Source organism: Ammospiza nelsoni, chromosome 1 (genome assembly GCF_027579445.1).
Source record: "Ammospiza nelsoni isolate bAmmNel1 chromosome 1, bAmmNel1.pri, whole genome shotgun sequence".
In the NCBI taxonomy this organism is placed as follows: Eukaryota; Metazoa; Chordata; class Aves; order Passeriformes; family Passerellidae; genus Ammospiza; species Ammospiza nelsoni.
This window is the reverse complement of record NC_080633.1, coordinates 41,725,229-41,744,420: the sequence shown is the minus strand read 5'-3', so window position 1 is coordinate 41,744,420 and position 19,192 is coordinate 41,725,229. Positions and strand designations below refer to the sequence as shown.

At 41.1% G+C, this 19,192-nt stretch overlaps 1 protein-coding gene across 1 annotated transcript in view; it reads right to left on the bottom strand.

Moving 5' to 3' along the window:
* TGFBR2 (transforming growth factor beta receptor 2) overlaps window positions 1-19,192 on the bottom strand; it is a 60,799-nt gene that overhangs the window by 26,003 nt on the left and 15,604 nt on the right. Inside the window, exons 2-3 of the mRNA XM_059469152.1 lie at window positions 7,123-7,294; window positions 5,271-5,461 (exon numbers count right to left, since the gene is read on the bottom strand). Of these exons, the coding sequence (XP_059325135.1) occupies window positions 5,271-5,461; window positions 7,123-7,294 (363 nt within the window). The remainder of the gene's footprint in view (window positions 1-5,270; window positions 5,462-7,122; window positions 7,295-19,192) is intronic.

The following is a 19,192-nucleotide window of genomic DNA, read 5'->3' as shown; positions in this document are numbered from 1 at the left end:
TTTGTTTCTGTCTGTAATTATTAAAGTCTCTTCCATGACAACCTGATAAAAGGTTGGCCACATTCCCATACTTATTAAGCTCTCAAGTGATGCAAATTATAACAAATATGCCAACCAGACTGGAAGAGCACTGCCTAGTTTGTTTTTACACAAATCTGTAACTGAGCACGGTTATTTTCCTAAGAAGCAAACAATATAAATAATACAGAGCAAACCAAAATTTTGGCTCCTTTAGCCTCTTTTCATTCTATTTCCTTTCTATCCCATTAAGTGAATCAGATGTTCAGCATTACACAGCCTCTCCTTTAGTTACACACAGCTGCAGGCACTGGGTGGGACTCCAGCGCCTGCAAATACCTAAGAGGAAACATAGAGAACAAAGCCAATATACAAGCAGTGAGAGGCTCTGTGCAATGTTATGTAATGTTACTGACCTCCTTTATGGGGCAGCTGGAATACAGTTACCTTCTGAACATGTTAGTTGGATAACAGAAAGAGAGATTAATGAAAGCCTTTGTTAAAATTCACTTGGAAGCAGTCCAGCTGTAATCATCTCCCTTCTGATGTTCCTTGAGCACCGGACAACTCATCACACAAGTATTTATGGACTGGTGACTGTTTGTACACAGATCTTAAGTCTGAGATCCTCCTATGTTGTCAAGTAAAATCACTAACATTTTGACTCTAGTAAGGAGAGGAAGAGGAGAGAAAGAAAGGAAAAGACAGGATCAACATGTTAGAGACAAATGAGAGGTACAAAGTTAAGGACATTCTGAAACATTATCCATATTTCCTGCAGTCTGGGCACAGGACATCACACAGGCATGCTTGTGGTGATTCAGGCAGCAGGGCAGCACCAGCTCTCGCAGGTAACAACTGTACACAGTGAGCAATCACAACACTTGGAGCACTGCAAATCCACAGGCTGTAATTTGTTCAGGCAAATGACTCAGCCACAATTGATTAATCAAATAGGCATGTTTCTTACACTCTCAATTAGCCAACTCTGTAAAACCAGGATCAATATGAAGTCAAAAAAACTGGCTAAAAAGTAGCGCAACACCCTCCCTCCCTCAACACACTTCCCCAATTAGCTTCATTATTCTCATAAACTCTTTTTGACCTGTCAGTCATCTCTGTCACTGAGGTTTTGGTATTTCAAGGCAACTGTCTGGATGGTTCAGAGTTGCTTCTTAAGGTTTCTCCCATATCTGGGTGTGGTGGGAATGCCCAAAATAATGACTTCATCTTGCAGTAGGTGAGCACTAAACACAGTTACCAAAACAATCTCACAGACACCTTGGTTGCAAGCTTCATGGAGATATGCATAGCATGGCAAGAGACAGGTGAGGATAAAAAAATTACCACCATGTCAGTTATTAGGATGAAACAACTATAAACAAAACAGAACTGTGTTGAAATCCTGGTTCCAACTTTTGAGTTCTCTGCACCGTTTCTTGGATTTGAACGTGATGCCCAGGATAACAACTGCATATATATTGGTAACAGTATTTAAAGAATTTGTTTTCTTGTTTGCAGTCTCCACTGCTGGTTTGCATATTAATAAATGACTGTGCCTAAATGAACTGCACAAGAGGAAGGAGTTCCATTGCACCGCAGGAGGGAGGTCATGCACCAAGTAACATTCAGGAATCCCATCTTCTTGTCTACAATGAGTACCTGGTCATTTCTGCCCATGGAGAACAGGTTAAATGTGGGGCTGGAAAGGGCACTTGGTACTGCTTGGTCCGTTAGGTAAACCAGGCTTAACTTCAGTCAAAGAACTTGGGATTGTTAACAAAGCCCAGCTTTGTTAGGCAGCTGTCATGCTCACACTGGCTGATGGCTGGGAGGTGTGGTGAAGGGGAAGCAGAGGAACAAAGCTGCCCAATCATCACAGGAGAACTGGGACTGTGCAAACAACTACAGACAGACCTGATTCATCCCAGCAGATCAAAGCAGAAGAAGGTAAAGCAAGATTGACAAGATCCGCCAGACACAACCAGACATCAGGGTGCAAAAAGCCCTCATAGTCTAGTCCTGCTCTCATTTTTTCCACAACAGAAAGACCAGGCCTCTGTCTGCTACCTAGCCAGCTTCTAGCCACCCAAGGCCTTTTACCCCAGTTCTGGCTAATCTTTTCCAGTGGTTTTGCTCCCTAGCTTTGCCTTCTGGTAACACTAACATTAGACTTTTGAATAAATAATAATTACAAAACACTGGCTTTGAGATTTGCTGTGAGAAGCATTTTCCCATGGCAGGGGTGAAAGCTGCTTGCCAGTCACCCACAATTTTGTTTGGCAAAAAAAAGAGAGCGATTAAAAAATAAAAACATAGTAGTCAGATTTACAATGGTTACCTGTCTCCTGCATGTTATTTCTCCAAAAAGTACAGAACATTATTTGGAGTGATTTTGCACTCAGTATTTTCCACCAGCTGCCTGTGGCCTGGAGTGCCAGGGATCTGAATCAGGGTCAGCCACCTGACACAGCAGAACTACAGGCATATTTAGGCACATGTTTGACCGTGTCTTGCTTATCCTGCAGACTGGCAATTTGAATGAAAATCCATAAAAAAACCAGACATTTGATTTTCATGTATCTAATTAAAACATTTCTAAAGTCACTCTTGAGTGAGTCACAACACCTCCAATAACCAAAACCTTTAGATGCTTGTGTCTAAAATTGGAGTCAGGAGGCTTGCCCTTCACAGTCAAGACTCATGCAAGCCAGTAGTGCTATAAACCAATTCTTCCATAAGCAATAACAGCTCAGCTGTGAATCACTGGAATTCAGTGACTAACCTTTGGTGGATATTAGAACTTGTTGCCTTAACCAGGGTTTTCTTTCTTACCTCAGAAACAGCAGAAACAAACTAAACCTGGTCTGTCTTAAGTGCATACAGGAAGAAGAGGTAAAATACTAGTTATTTATAACAATTGCTTGAAAGGAAATGCTGTGATCAACAGGTAAAAAATTGTAATCTTTTTATCTCTATTTGTGCTAATAAATTATTAAAATCAGTGTTTGATCAGGCTTTTTTAGAGTAGCTCTCATCTTGCTCTCCAAAACTAGAATGTGCAAAACCATTGCAAAAAAGTTCTTGTTCTGCTCTTTAAGAAATGTAGAGAAAAAAAAACCTGCAAGAACAATGTACAGAATAGATCTGGATGACAGTCATTCCAAAGGCAAAATTATTACAGGCTATTATCTAGTTGTCTGGAGGAGCCATGGACCAGCTGGCTGTGATGTTCTGCTCAAAGTTAAACACAGACAGGAAACCGCATGTCTGATACTGTAAAAATCGTTTGTCTTCCTGCCATGGCTAACCAGGCAAGCAACCCAAAGGGGCTGTTTTCATTTAAAAGAAACACTAATCCACAACAATAAAAAAGGAATGACAAAGCCTCAATTCTCCCCCCTCCTGACTGGAGTTAATGCCTGTGTTTATGAATGAACTGGAAATGTTACGGAGTGAAGTTTTACATTACTTTAATTTTTATCTGTAGTTATTCACTTAATATATATGAATGCAGCACATGGTTTTCATGAGTCACCTGAAGTGCTCACAGTACGTGACCTAGAAGGAAAGGCTCCACTGGAAGAGTGAAAGGAATTTGGGTAAAAAGACCGGGTTTAAACTTCTACTACTCTTTGTGGATTGATCTGGAAGAGCGAGTGAGCTGCAGAGTTCATAGGAATCAAGGCACTTGGTGCTGAATTTTAGAAAGGTTTTCATAACTGTACATACACACCAAAGACACATATTTATCAGTGATTTCATTCAGCTACATAGCTCCAGGAAAAACAGCTATAACGTGGCTAACATACAATTTAGCCAAAATCCACAAGGGTGTGGTACATATTGTACAAAAACACTAGGCAGCTGACACAGAGTAAGATCTCTTCTCTGGGGACACATTCTCTTCAATAAAACCAAGCAATCTGTCTACCTGGGTCTACCACTTGTGCTCATATCAATACCAGTATATGCTCCAAATCCTTTAAAGATCACCCAAGTAAGGGTTGGTCACACAACCATGGATGAGCAGTCAGGTTGTCTGGTTTCAAATCAAGCTTGATGAGGGGATGAGGAAGACAGGGATGAGGGCTGGCACCAGAAAGGGATAGCCTGGGCCAAGGGAAGCAAAAACATGCTAGCTTGCTCTTGGCTAATTTGGTGTGGTTTTGAGATCTAAACTAGTTGGCCTTCTTGGAGGTTAGGAAGTGAGAGCTACAATTGCTCACACAGTCATTCACCTCAGTGCAGTGCCACACCATATTTCCCAGGAGTGGAAACAGCATCCCAAGCCTTCGTTATCTGAGTTAACAAGGACCTAATTATATCCTTTTCTGAGGAATTTATGGGTGATGGGGATGGGTGTGGTGTGCCACACCCCTTCAGAAGTGTGAATACATAAATTTCTCCATAGGAGACCTCACCCTTCCCTGTGAGAAACCTGACTTTGTCTCAGTAAAATAATCACAGCAGGTAGCACAAAATAAAGCAAAAGGGGTGTGTGCACCCACACACATCTCTGTGTGCAGCAGTAGGTCCAGCAGCAATGCACACACCTGCACTGCCTTCACTGTGTCTGCAGTGGCCCCATCAGAGCTCAGAAGTGGAATGGGGATGGGTTATGCACTTGTTGTTTGGTCTGCACTCACATTTCCCTGGTTTACCTGAACTCACATACACTGCCTTGAGCTATGTAGGTGTGGGGGAATATATTTCCCAGAGAAGGAGCCTAGCTTCTTCACACCCACCACAAGGGAGGTGCAGATGGTCAGTTACACCAGAGAAGCTGACTTAAAATTCACATCCTATCAGGTTATCAGTAACATCTCTATATGCAGATAACACACTCGGGCAATACAGCCTTTTAGAAGAGGTAGGACCTTAAAAATAGCATTTGCCTTTAGTTTGGATTTTATAATGTAATTAGCATGTGTTGCATTTTGGTGTGCCCACAGAACAACTGTAAACATCTTTCTTTCATCTTCCATCAGCTTTTAAGTGCAATATCTTGAGCTGAATATGAGACTTACTTCACAATGAGGACAGCCTGGCAGGAAGAAGCACCCTCAGAACACAGAAAAGAAAGATTGAGATTTTTCAAGATTCAAGAAAGACTAAAATAGCACCTGCCATTATAAGTTCTCCCCCACAAAATGCAATTCCAAAGGACATCAGTATAACACAGTTAAAATTGACCCAGTTAATATTACTTGCAAGGAATGTAGGAATGCCAGGTAAATTATTAAACCTACCTGATGTAAAAATGAGCATATCATTGCATTCTTCACCTTTGCAGGAACACATGAACATCAATCCCCCATCATCCTTCTTTTCCCTCATTAAACACTGCTCTGAGGTATAGTCATCCAAAATGTGACCATACAGTTTTTCCTGGGGGTCGTGGCATATTGTTTCTAATGTCACATTTTCATCATTCTGTCTCCTAAAAATGAAAAGGAGAAAACTGAAATCAAAAAAGAAATATTTTATAAAGGGAACAGACAGGACCACACCTGGCCAAAATTTACCTCTTTTGAGAACATAAACAGCATTTAAAGAGCATCCTATGTTTTTCTCTGTCTTTGTTGAATGGGGCAAATTTGGCACCGTCTGGGCTCCTCACAGCTGTACAATGGCACAGCTATTCCTGTATCATATTCCTGCTAAGCTCACAAGAGTGCCTCTGAAAATCTCACTTAGAATTATTCAAGCTAATGCTTGATGAACTGCTGTGAACTTCAGAACATACTTTTGGTTTTTGTGGTCACTAAGTAGACAGTAAAAATCTGTGGGAAATTATGAGAAAAACTGAATTATTTCCTCAAAATCAGAGAATTTCTAGCGAGTTGGTCTTTTCATTTTGCTTTTGAAGCCTACAATCAACACAGTTTGTGCACCGAAGGAGTTATATACAAAAAACCCCCCTCAACCAACTAAAAACACCCCAGCAAAATATCAATCATAAAAACTGATGCAAGTTTGAGTTGCCTCACAGTCAGGGAAATATTTATAGCTGATAATCTGGACCATATTCCTGCGTTTTGTCCTGGTCCACAGATTTAATTTCATTGACAAAAGACTTGTTGGCAAAAAAGCACTTTACAATTCTCAACTTACTTGCCTTTTGGATAAATGGTAATGAAAAATCCAACATGTATCTTAAATTGTACAACAGCTCCTTTTTATGGCAATAATAGACACTGATGACGTACTAAAGAATCACAAGAGAAATAAGGAAAAGCACACTGGACTGATCCTGAACTGAAATCCCTACTTCCAATTATGCTGAACATCTCAATTCAATGGACACAACTAATCCCTCAGTACATTAATTAGTTATGTCTCTCTGTAAGTGGTTCTAACTATTTTACTAAATCAGCAGCAAGGCTGCAAACACTTTGTTGTGTTCCTTCAGTCCAGTTATTAACTCATTAAGAGTGGTTCTGGCTTTCCTTGGTAGGACTGGATTCCCATTTATGAAAGGGCAAGGGATGCCCCTGTTTTTAGACTGGAACACAAGATTAAAGCAAATAAATAAAAAAAAATATTTACAATTCGTTTTCATAAACTCTTGATTTCTTTGAACCAAGACAGGGGCAACAAACAAAGCATCATGCCTACATCAAAGTCTCCACAGACACAGAAGTTTTTTCCCATTAAGAGGAAATATTTCTACCTATACATGGCAATAAGCCTCTTGTGATAAACCTACATAATCTAGTTCCCTTGAAACCTGAGAGAGAATTGTCTTTGTTCAGCAACTGTCACTACAATCCTCTCTTGAGCCTCAAATCTGTTTCTACTCTTGAGTGCTGTGGGTGGATACAACTTAATGGCTTGCGCAAAACCATGCCTCTTTTCAAATAAGCGTAAGCTGGAACAGAACTGTTTTAGAAAAAAACAAGTCTCCAGATCATTTCATATCAGAATTGTTAACCTCAAGCAACTCTTGGTATGCTGTGCAGAGATATGAGCTGGAAGCAGGAGAGCAAAGCCTGGTGAGGGAGCAGGGACATTGTGAATATCAGAGCAATCAAGGAAAGTACTAAGCAGTGATGAACGAGGGTGTGCTCCTGTTCTCACCTGTATGAAGAAATAACTTACCATATAGCAACACAGACTTCACTACTCTTCTCACAGATAGAAGTGATGTTGCAGTTACTCCTGCACCGATGTTGGTTTGAGCAGGTCGTTGCTTTAATATCACAAAACTTGCATAAGTTTGACATTTTCAGTCCACTTTCCTTATTTCTTTCTACAGGTGATGTAAATTCAGCTTAAGAAAAAAAAAAAAAAAAGAAACTCAGTAATGGTAGGTGATCAGATTGCATTATTGCTTATTATGAAGATAAGGTTTTCATCAGCAGCAAACATTTCCTCTTACCTTAAATTAGAAAATCTTTGATCTTTCACAGCTACCAATTTTCTTTACAACAAGGTAAGTGCCACGATGTCAAGACCAGGTTAATCAAAGTGAATTTGAAAAGCGAAATGAATTTCTATTGACTTCAGAGGGGGCAAAAGTTGCTTCGTAATTTGCAGAGTTATGCATTTTTCCAAAACCAGTTTGCACTGAAATAGCTCCTCTGCACTCACCCATTTGCATTACTCACAGGCAGTGTATCTGTCCCCCATGTATAACACTGCATTATGGTCTCTGTGCCACAGTAACTGTGGGTTCCACACTGAGAATGCACATTAGCTGTGTCATATCATTATAACATGGATCAGCATGAATTTTGCAATTTTGTCTTTACTAACCTGAGGCATAACCTAGGTGTCATTCCTAATCTGATTACTGTTCACACATAAAAATCACAGAGCTGGAACAGACTTTGAGCTTAAGGTAGATGGCCTGCCAGAGGATGTGGGTAAAACTCAAGCCAGAAATGCAGAGGGCATCTGTGCAGCTCACGTGATCTACTGCAGGAGTCTAACTGGGCCAACTGCAGGGGACTTGAACTCAAACTAACTTGCAATGACAGCCTGTCTTGTAGATGGCTGCTTTGACCCAACAGCTACTTTTCTGCACCAAGAAATTGAAGAATTGCATGCTTACTGGTTCTGAGTCTCAGTACTTGCCATCTGCTTCAGTGTGGCAGCAGTAAGGAAAGATATTTTTGTGCCAGTGTTTGAACTTCAGGAAAGATACTTTTAGCTCAAAAACTATTTTGAAAAGACAATGTAACTACAAGGAACAGAAAACGCTGACACAAAATTCTTCCTAAAGCTAAAACGAACATGCAACTATCTGAAGTGGAGCAGACCATCAACAACAGTTTCAGTCTGACTCACTTTTCAATGTAATTGGAAAAGTAGGGTGAACCACTTTGAGGAGATACTGGGCTTACATGTAGCACAGCCCTTCTCTTGTAGCCACCTGCGTGTTAAAACTGTGTTCATATTGCTTTCTGTAGCCAAATGTTGCTAGTCAACCCGTAATAGCCAACCAGGGATTTATAATTTCCCCCTCTCTCTACTCAATTAGCTGAGAAATCAATTTTTTCCTTCTAGAACTTCACTTTTTACTACCATTAGACTATTTTACTACAGGAAATAAATACACATGATTTTTCCAGGAGGAAATAAAAGAGCCTCCTGCTAACATTTTCAATTGAGTTCTGAACCATTGTGAAAGATGGAGAGGAAGGTTTTCTCTCCATCCAAACAACACTTCTTTCTTATCAATAGCATGCTCTGGTACTGACCTAAGGTCTCTGATCTAACAGCCACTATACTCAGCGGCAAAACTTCCAATGGTTTTATGGTATAGAAGAGGATGCTGCACAGAGGGGCGGTTAGGATGAGCTCACTGGGTGTGGCATTGTGCTCCTCCCTGCTTTTGGCTCAAGCAAGAGCTAGCAGTGGTGGCTGTGAGGGTTGCACCTGGCTTAAAGCTGGACTCTGGGAAGACAGATAACAGCACAATAGCTGAGGGCCATAAAACTTACTCAGCAGCTGAGGTCTAGTTGAGCATGCGCCAAGCAAAATACAGCTGGCATGCAAATACTACTATAAGTCAATCATCTTACTCCATAAATAGGGAACAGCCCAGGGTCTGCTGAGCTCTCCTGCACAGCTGTGGGCTGGATGCCAGGATCTTCCCTTGAACAGCGATGCCTCTTGAGGTTGTGAGAATACTTATTGCACTAAATACTCAGTAAGTGAAAGGGGAATAAGCAAGCTGAAACTTTGAAATCGTAGCTAAGTGAGATAAAGGACTGCTGTGCACATATAATCCTTTAGACCTAAGTTCCTAGCCTGGAACTAGGTCTGGATCCAGCCACACATGGAAACCACCTGAGAAAGGGGTTTAGAATGCGAGGGGGTCCTTTCTGAACCTCCTGACTCAACATGAGGGTGTCTCTGACAATTTGTCCCACCTTGTCCTCTATGCAGTAAATAACCAAGTGTATGTCGCCATCAAAGCTGTCATGTTTACTATCAAGCTTTGTCAAAATAAATATTGCTACTTTTCCAAGAGAGGTGTGCCACCCCATTTGCAACACTGGGAGCTCTTACATGGGTGGACAACGCTGGCAGGATATTATGGGCTGGCGGAATTTAAACCCCAGGTAAACATTTCTTGTTCTGTTGTGTTGCAACAACTCCCAGTAGCCATGTAGAGGAAAAAAGCCTCATTGAAGCAGGTGTGGTAGGAACTCAGAAGGTCTTGAATGTAGTATTCTATGAAATACATGTCAACATAATCCTCTCTATAGCAAATGGTACATCTCTTCTGGATGGTGTACATCTCTTCTTCCTTATCACATGCTGAAGAGAAACTAATAGTTGTCACAACTTATCTAGGTTGCAGTAAGGATTGAAACAACCTGATAGTGAGGGACTGTCCCTCTACCCAGAAAAAAACCCAATCCATGGTGCTAAAAGCCTCGAACGAAAATAGAGACAAATACTGAGGGAGAGGTGAAGTGACTCACCCAAATGTACACAGGAAACCTGTGGCAGGGGTGCCTGCAACTGAGCACGGGGGAAAGGCATCAGCTGCATCTATGCTGCTTTCAACGCTGAGCTCACATGGCAGCTGTGGCACGATGGTTGCCTGTGCCATGAACATGACTCAGTCCCCTCCAGTGGCCACAGCACTGGAGCCAAGAGCCACATGAAGGTGGGTCCTTAGGTAAACTGTTTCAAGCACATTATATTTGATGAGAGAAAGGGTTTTTGTGCCTACGCCATCCCTGGCTGTGCCAGGTTCTACCAAGGCTCACCCACTGGAACAAATGGATGAAAACAATTATGTTTGGACCTCTTCCAAGGAGGGATATCCAACCCAAACTACTTGATTGAAAAAAAAAAAAAAAAAAAGAAAAAAGAAAGAAAAAAGAAAAAAAAAGCCATCTGGAAAGCACCAATCCCCTCTAAGGTCACAAACCTTAAGTTTCTAAGGTAGGCATTAGTTTAATCACTAGCAACAGTAGCAAAAGGTTGGCCAGTTAGGACCAGGTAATTTCTGATCAGGTTTAATTACTATCAAAAGCTAATGGGGTTTTGGGACTTCCAGAACTGACTACACTTGCATTTTCTCCCCAAAATTCTTCTAACGGAGGCTGACAGATCAGTGACTCTTTCATGCCTCTGGCAGTTCAAATTGTCCAGGTGGACAAATTTTATTCCACATTTGGTTCAACATTTGGTTTAAAGTGAGACTGCAGTTTACTTTCCCTAAGACTGTCACAATGCTCTAGCAGATGTTGGTCTGTTTGCTATTACTCCTTGGCCTTGTCTCCTGTGATAACCCATCTAGTTCCAAACTAAAGGCACATTTGATTTTTTCTATCTGATGCTGAAACCACACCCTGCAGATGGCCTGAGAGGAAATCTGGAGTTAGATAGGAACTTTGATGTCACTCTTTGATTACAGACTGCTACTAGACTCTGAGAACACAGAAATCCTCAAAAGATGGGTCTTCTTCCAAGTCACATGAACTCACACCTATCTTTAATCAATAAAGTCCTGCCTGGAGAATTACAAATTGGTAGGATTGTTCCCTAGGAAAGTGTATTCACTCATTCCCTGAGGGACTCATAAGCAAGGAGTGGTTCAGGACTAACAGACTGCTCCTCTTCTTGTAGTCACTTAAATGTTCACCTCTAAAAATATTTGACTATCCTGCTGCACACCTCATACCACATGAGCCATCTCAAGATTTTCTCCTGTTAAGAAAACCAAAGTCACTTGAATACTGTGGATAGAACCAACCTTTGATTTTGCAAGAAAAAAAGTGGATATAATAAAAAAGTTAACAGAGAAATCACAGATTTGCAAAGGTGAATGAAGCCCTCCTAAAGTGCATGCTTGTCTCCTAAAATTTGAATTTGCCACCCACTGTCTAATGCTAAATTTCTTATTTTGACTTCTACAGGAAGCCTAATTCTAGCTTTCCTTGCTTCTTTGTCCATGGAAAGGGCTCCAAATAAAAGACTGTGCTGTCTTGGCTATGAAACTTTCAGCCAACCAGTTCAGCAGAGATCAGCCACTGTGGTTAAAATGTATGGAACATGCAAGCCAGCATGTGGACTGGACATTATGGAAGAGACATTAGAGCAGTCACATTAGAAATGTCCACTCCATGGATTCCGGTGGAGCCAGGCTTGCAGAATATCACTACTCTTCTGTGCTTCACATCTTTATTTATGATTTTCTAGGACATCATAAACAGGACACCTCAGCCAAAGTCTATTGACTTTGCTTGAAGTGGTTTGCTTTGCATCTGTTGTCTGTGGATATGTAAATGCTATTGAGGGCTAACGTCGTACTTTACTTTTCTCCTATTTTTAAAATCATTACAGAATTCTCACAAGCTAACAACATTAAATAAAGCCCAAACTAACATGCTGTCTTTTTGGAAATATCTACACTGGAAAACTTTTTATGTCTTCAGATGCATTTCAGAAACAGCAGCCAATTCCTCTTACTCCTATCTTGTAAAATCTTGTCACAGCACTTCTGTTCTCTCATCCAGTGTCTTTGGCACACGTATACTTACAAAGCAGCAGGCAAATCCCATCCTCCCTGCCCAAAAAAATGCTGAGAGAGACATTGGGATGGGAAGTCAACTACTCAGCTGCTGTGAGATAATTCCACCTGATGGGAGAGACTTGAAGATTTCACTCCACTACATCATGGAAATCTGCCAGGCGGACAATGTCTACATCAGGGAGCCTTGAAGCAGATTGTTCTCCCAAAGAGCACAGCTCCATGACATCATATATCTGTGTTTGGAAAGCACAGTAGCAGCTATGAAGAGCATCCAAACTGTATTGCCTTCTCATCCAACAGAAAGACATCAAGTTTTGCCAGGACCTGTACTAAACACAGCATGACTTCTGTTTTGACTACTATCCCCAGCACATGATCTACAGCCCTAGTGGAACTTCAACAGTTATGGAGACACTGCCAGCTTCATTAAATTTGCCTTACACAAATTGATGAATTAATTGCAGGAGTGAGAGAGAGTCAAGGAAAATACATGATCTGAGTTTTGCTTTCAAGACCTGGATGTATATCCTGATGGGTACTCTGAAATATACTGATTGTGTCCAGTGTGGTAATACAAGGAAGTGAAGATGGAAACATAATCAATCCTAAAGATAAAAAAAATCATGAGTTACAAAATCACAAGACTTGTCAGACAAATAATGGAAATAAAGGAAGGGAAAAAACACAACCAAAAAAATCCCCTGAAAAACAAAAAAACAAACCCCAAGCAACCAAAAAACACAACTGCTGGGTTCTTCCTTACTTGCCATTGCTGTCTGTATTCTTAAGAGTGCTTTTTGAGACATGTTTTGAAACTTTGGCCATGAGCAGGAGGGTTGGAATTACCGTCTAACTAGAAAAAAAAGACACAATAAAATGAAAATAAATCATTGGGATTCAGAAGGTGGATCTTCAGGAAAAATAGCTGTATTCCTATTACTCATCACAAAATCACAGGAGCTGGCAACACTGCAGATCACCTAGTAACTCCCATCACAACAGGGAGGGTTTCATAAGGTTACTTCAGGGTAACCCTATGAAATATGTATTTTCAGTTTTTCAGTTGCAGCTGCCATTTCTAAGCTTAATGTCCTCTGAGCTGAAATGGAGTGTCACTGGTACATACTCCTATTTTCACTATGTGAGTATGAGCTCACAGTGCTCACACTATCTTGGACACAGCTTCAGGTGCAGTCCTTTATCTCAACCATGAGCTACCCCAGCAGGATTACCATGGGTACAGGACTTTCATGCTTTTGTGACTGTTTCTATTAAGATTAACAACAATGATTATCAAGAGTGCTGAGACAGCCTCTGTAAAGCCAAACATGCGCTATCTTTTACGTACAACTAAAATATGTCAGAGGAAAACAGGTTCCATGAATGTTTAACTACCCCTGTGGCAGGACTCCAGGAAAGCACATTCCTATGGATTGGTCTGCAGAATCTCTCAGCCTCGATCTTTATCATACACAGTCACAGATCACTGACTACCACAGAGCACAACAGCTGCCTTAGTCAGTACTTAAAGTTGTGCCTTTGAGTGTACTGATTGCACTTTTGCAAATTTCAGAGGCTCAGCAATGGATAAAAGCCAAAATAATGTCCTGTTTGAACACAGTACTTTGTGAACTACTTGGAGGAGATGCACCTCATGGCTTTTGCCCACTGTATGAAAAAAATGCAAGTCTCACCTATCACACCAAAGAATGATTTGGTGGGACCCACAGGTTTTTTGAGGTTTGTGTGACTAGCTCTTCAGCCATGACTGAGAAGTATGCTAAGAAACGAGAGAGAAGACTGAGTAAGCAATGTTGACCAGCTAGACCTAGGCAAGAGTAGTTTGGCCACCCCCAGCTGAAGGAAGGCCAAGGCAGAAGAAAGGAAAGACAGAAAACCACTGATGACATGCACTGAATTTGGGAAACCACCATTTCTCACCTACCAGCAGGCAAGGTATAGGGCAAGGTACATGCAGAGGGAGAAGACAAAAGGAAAAGGAGCAGGAGTTGGAAAATTTCATTTAACTTGCCTCTGCAGTAGAAGTGCCTAGCTTTTAACAGCAAGTGGAACTGGCAAAACTTTGCTGTAGGGATTGCTTCAGGCATTGACACAGACACAGAATCAAATCTGACAGGAGCTGGGGGAAGGGACACAACCAGAGAAAAAAAGAGAAGGAACAGCACACTGGAGATCCTAAAGATGAAGATAATTTTTGTATTTAAAGGATTAAAATACCACTATTTTTATCCACTATTTCCAAAATGAGTGATCATTAGCAGTTTTAATCATGGGCTAGGCTCTTCTCTCTGGTACAGGGCACAGCAGTGCCTCAAACATGCCTAAGAACAGAGCTCGCTGTCGTGACTCTGACTGACAGCAGTGCAGGTGAGAGGAGACTCCAGCTCAACACTTAAAATAGAAGTGTGAAAGCATTCTGAAAACATTATTGTGATGCTTCCAATAATGAGATAGATTTTCACCTGCAGATCCTTAACTTGCAGACATTTTTGGGCCACTATTTAGCACTCCATGGCTGGCGGAACAAAAGAATACTGTCTCCAAGCAAAGAGGCTGAAAAAAATCTAAATGATGGCTTCCCATAGGGCACTTAAATGGACATTTCATCTTCTCCTGACTTTAACCCACAGCCTCCCTAATAAAGCACACAGGAATGGGGAACCATATGTGATATAACAGCAATTTCAATTTACTCAATTATGACTACAGGGTCTAGGTTTTTTCCTGCATAATGCATTGAGTTTGGAATTTACTGGAAGTTGTCTTCGGTGGTTAACCCCTCCTGGGACTTCAAATATACAATGGACATCGAACACAGCAATGTTCATCTGGTTCTCAAGATTAGCAAAACCAGCTTTCCTGCTTTGTTGGAATAAGCATGATTCATGGTTCAGAACTGACATTTGCATAACTAACTCGGACCTGTGCACTAAGAAGCATATTCTGCATCTAAACCTCCTTTTGTATTCTCCTCTGCTCAGTGAAAGCTGTCATTACTTCACTTGAAACAGAGCTGAAAGAGTATAAACACTTCAGCTTTGTACAAATATTATTTTTCCAACTTATATGGTCTGAAAATAGACAGCAGTCATTCAAGCATAATACAGTTATTTCTGTGATATTTTTTCATGACAGATGAGGCTCTGTGGAAGACCCCCTAACATTTCGAACATACATAATTAGGAACAATTCTGACTTAAAAAAACACAAATATGCCTCTAGTCTCTGCTACAGAAGAACCTTGCCCATGCAAGTTTCTGCCCATGCAAGGTTCCAAAAACCCATGAAGCTGTACCTTCTACGTAGATTGAATGGAGTTTCTGAACTGCATCTCTTCCTCAGTCAGTCCAGAAAGCCTGTTTATAGTAACATGCTTCTCTCCACTCCTGTTCCCTCAGTAGTCACACCACTGCCTGCCTGCTTCAAACTATGATGGAGCTCTTAATTCTTCCTAATAGCAATGGGGAAGGTGAATCATTTGTCCTGATGGAGGCACATATTGCCTCCGAAAGCTTAATTTATATTTCTTCCCCTCATGTCTCTTATGACAAAAGTAATGAGGAACATCCATCTTAAAGAGCCATTTACCCTGTTTTCAAGGGTCTATTTATTAAACTCCCAGTTTCCAACAGGGAAATTCAGAAGCCCACCCAGTACAGGTGGAACAGAATTTATTTGCTAAAAATGTTATGGCTAAGCTATTTCTATTAGCCATGAAGTATTCCATAGAGACACACCCTGGCACCTCAGTTTATCTGCAAGGCCACTGAATGTGCTCAATTTCACATGTGAACTGAAAGACCCATGAGATCATAAAAGAAACTGATATCATATTCTTAAGGTAACAGTGCTGCTTATTGGGAGGCATCACTTTCTTACTTACAAGCAGTTCTAAATGCCTGTCTTGGGATATCTGCTTAAGGCAAAGGCAATCTTGTCTGCCTTTTTAGGTGCATCCTCACTGGACAGGCTACAGGTGGGAGGAAAGCAGAGAAGTTTTGAAGTCTATGTCTCAGGTCAAGGGACTGCATCATCTGCTAGACTTCTGGGCATTAGAACACATTAGGATCCACGGTACAGGCAAAGAGGCAAATTTCAAAAGTGCTAGGAGCTTCCTGCTGTATGGCATTGCCAAACCCTATCATCCTTCCCATGGGGAATTGCAGCTGTGGCTCTTCTGATGGACAGAGTTGGTGGGCACATTGGTACAGTTTCTATTTTTCCCTTACAATGACAACTGCTGCACAGAGCTGCTGTGCAGAGGGAGCCCTGCCCTCAACTCCCATAGACCATGCACCACCAAAGACACATAGAAATCAAATATAGTAACATACTTGCCTGGCCAAACACTCAAAAATGACACTCCTACGGGACTTCACTCAGTATAAGACCTCATCCTGCCTAACTTTCTGAATTGCTACAAGTAACTAAGCACTGGCCTGGGAGACACACACCATCACATGAGTTCATCGCAATTAATTAAAAGGGTGAAGGTTTTAAGGTTTTTATCAAATCCTGCTAAAGCTGGATCCTGTTAAGTTTCCTCAGTACAGGTTGTATTAGGAACAAGTCTAGTCAGACTCAAAATTGAGACTTACCACGCATAAAGTAGTTGTGGTTTATTGAATTCCTTTAAAATCAGCTATAAGCTCAAGAGGTCTGAATTCCATGTGTGAAAAAAGCTTTTGTGTAACTTGATTATCTATCTGCAGCATTTTCAGCAGTAATAAGGAAGGCTGGATAGATAGCAGAAAATAATCTCTTCCAAATGCAAAATGGAAATTATTTGAAGACTGTTCTCTACACTGGCAGCATACAGAAACTCAGGTGGCAAAAAGCCAAATCTTTCTGCTGAAACTACAATTAACTCTCTCTAGTTAACCATTGCTACAGCTAAACTCCTGCCAAATGCATATCCTCTACTGTATTCAAAAGAGCACACTAAGATTAAAAAATAGAGGAAACTGTGAAAATACTAACTAGAAGCTGCCATGGCTTGCCAAGAGTTAATACAGGTGGGCAGATATTTATTAATACTGTTTGTTCACTCAGAAGACTGGCAGGAACTTCCCAACCCTCTCTGGTCTCAGAGACCTACCTCCAGGAAAGGTTATGAGAATATGTTACTTTGGGGGAAGACTTCTGCTTGCTTTTTAAAGTAGTGAAAATGAAGCACAGACATAAAGACTGTGATAAATCACACAAAACAGGAAATTCAAAGCTACGTCTGACTCCCACAGGTTCCCTTTGATACAGCCAGGTTGCTCTGTGAATCAGAAAAAGTATCACTCCTGTATTTGCTATTTTATACTTTTAATTCTCATTTTTATTAGCTTTACTAGTATGCCCTAAAAACTACTGACATGCACTTTCCTGACAGGTTTAGAAGCCAGAAATACATACCCATCTTCCCATTTGAGAGGCTCCTGCCACATGCAGCTTTACAGAGCCCTCATCAGATCCCTCCTTTGGGGATGCCACTGCAAAGGCCTGCTCACACACACGTCTGACATCTTCATTTTAATGTTCCTTTCTGATGTACAGAAACAGCATATTTTGAGAACAACAACTGTCTGCCTCATGGAGAAATCCTCAGACCATTTTCAGAAAAATGACAAATTTGTTTCTAAAGCACTGTGAACACATCAGATCTTCCCTTTTTCCCTTTTTTCCTGTCTCTCTAGTGAGGCTATAGAGGAATATCTGCACAAAGAATTTTGAAAAAAACATCAGCCATGCTCCCCTGCTTGTTATTTATTCACACTCTCCATTGCACTTTCTCCTGCCTCCCAGAGGAATCAGACCGCACCTTACCACACCTCCCTCCCCCTCCAAAGGCCAGCCTGACCCAGAAGAGCTCTCCAGTCTAGACATCTATCTGACAGCACAAACACAATGAAGAATGTGGTATGAGGAGTGGCAAACCACAGCTGGGGAAAGGCAAAACTGCATATGTCAGCTGCAGCAGCAAGAGCAAAGTCTCTGTGGATCTATGGCTGGAGCTACTTCTGGGGAAAGGTTAGGCTGCCCAGCATGCCAGGGACATGGGGGACCTGCCTTCTGCTGCTGTCTCCAACCCACAGTCTGCTTTCAAATGTTACATACTCTGAGACAGATGTCACAGTCCTTCCAGGAGAGGAAACAGGGGCTCTGCACTTAGTCTTTTCTGCCAGGCATCAGCACTGCAAGGGCAGATGGGATTTGCTTAGGACTCATCAGCATGGCTTATGATGCTTTGGGGAGCATTCCAAGGACTGATGTTTCTTCCCAGACACATCTGCAGAAGCACCTCAGGCCTCATAGTTGTTTAAATCCACTGTAAAAGTGGATTCAAGGTTATTTGGATTTTGAAGTATAGAAAAAGGACTTTTGGTGTCTCAAGTTAACATTATACAGGAGACATTTGAGAAGACAGGTACTACTCTCTGTGACTGTTTCTTCAGCAGTACAGAGACCTACCAGAAGCCTCCTCTTCACAGGATGCTGGAAGAGTCAGAACAGTCTTGTCTTCAGAATACATTTTTTAAAGAGGAAGGATATTAAAGGGACAGAGAGTATGTGAAACACATATATCCTCTGTCTGACATGAAGTATTTGATTTCGCTGCAGTTCTGTAATGTGAACACAAAATATAAAATTCAACCAGTCTCACCCCAATTCTGCTTTGTTTCAGGGGAAAAGTGTGATGAATATTTACCTGAAACTACCACAAGTCTGGGAAAACACTCTGTAAACCCAGACAAAAGTTTTACCTTCTGTTCTGAAACTTCTGCTGAATTGCAACTTGTATCTCTGATTTCAAATATCCTGCTTCTGACTACAATTCCTTTCTCTAAACTGGAATCAAGAGCCTGTAGACCAACGAACAAAACTTTAGTCAAACAAAGCCAAACCCAAATAATGGATTTGGGATTTAAGAAAAAAAAAAGTAAATCAAAAGCAATCTTAAAATATAATACAGTAATTGGAATGGGTTGCATCTGTTCAAATATCAGTTTAAGCATCACATTTACAAGCAGGAAATACTGCAGAATTATGAAGCACAAGGGGCAGAAACAGCATGAGTAAGACATAAAAGGATTTTATGTCCAATGGCATGGTTTGGAGCACATAAATAGCAGGCCTGCCATGCAGTGTTCTAATGTCACC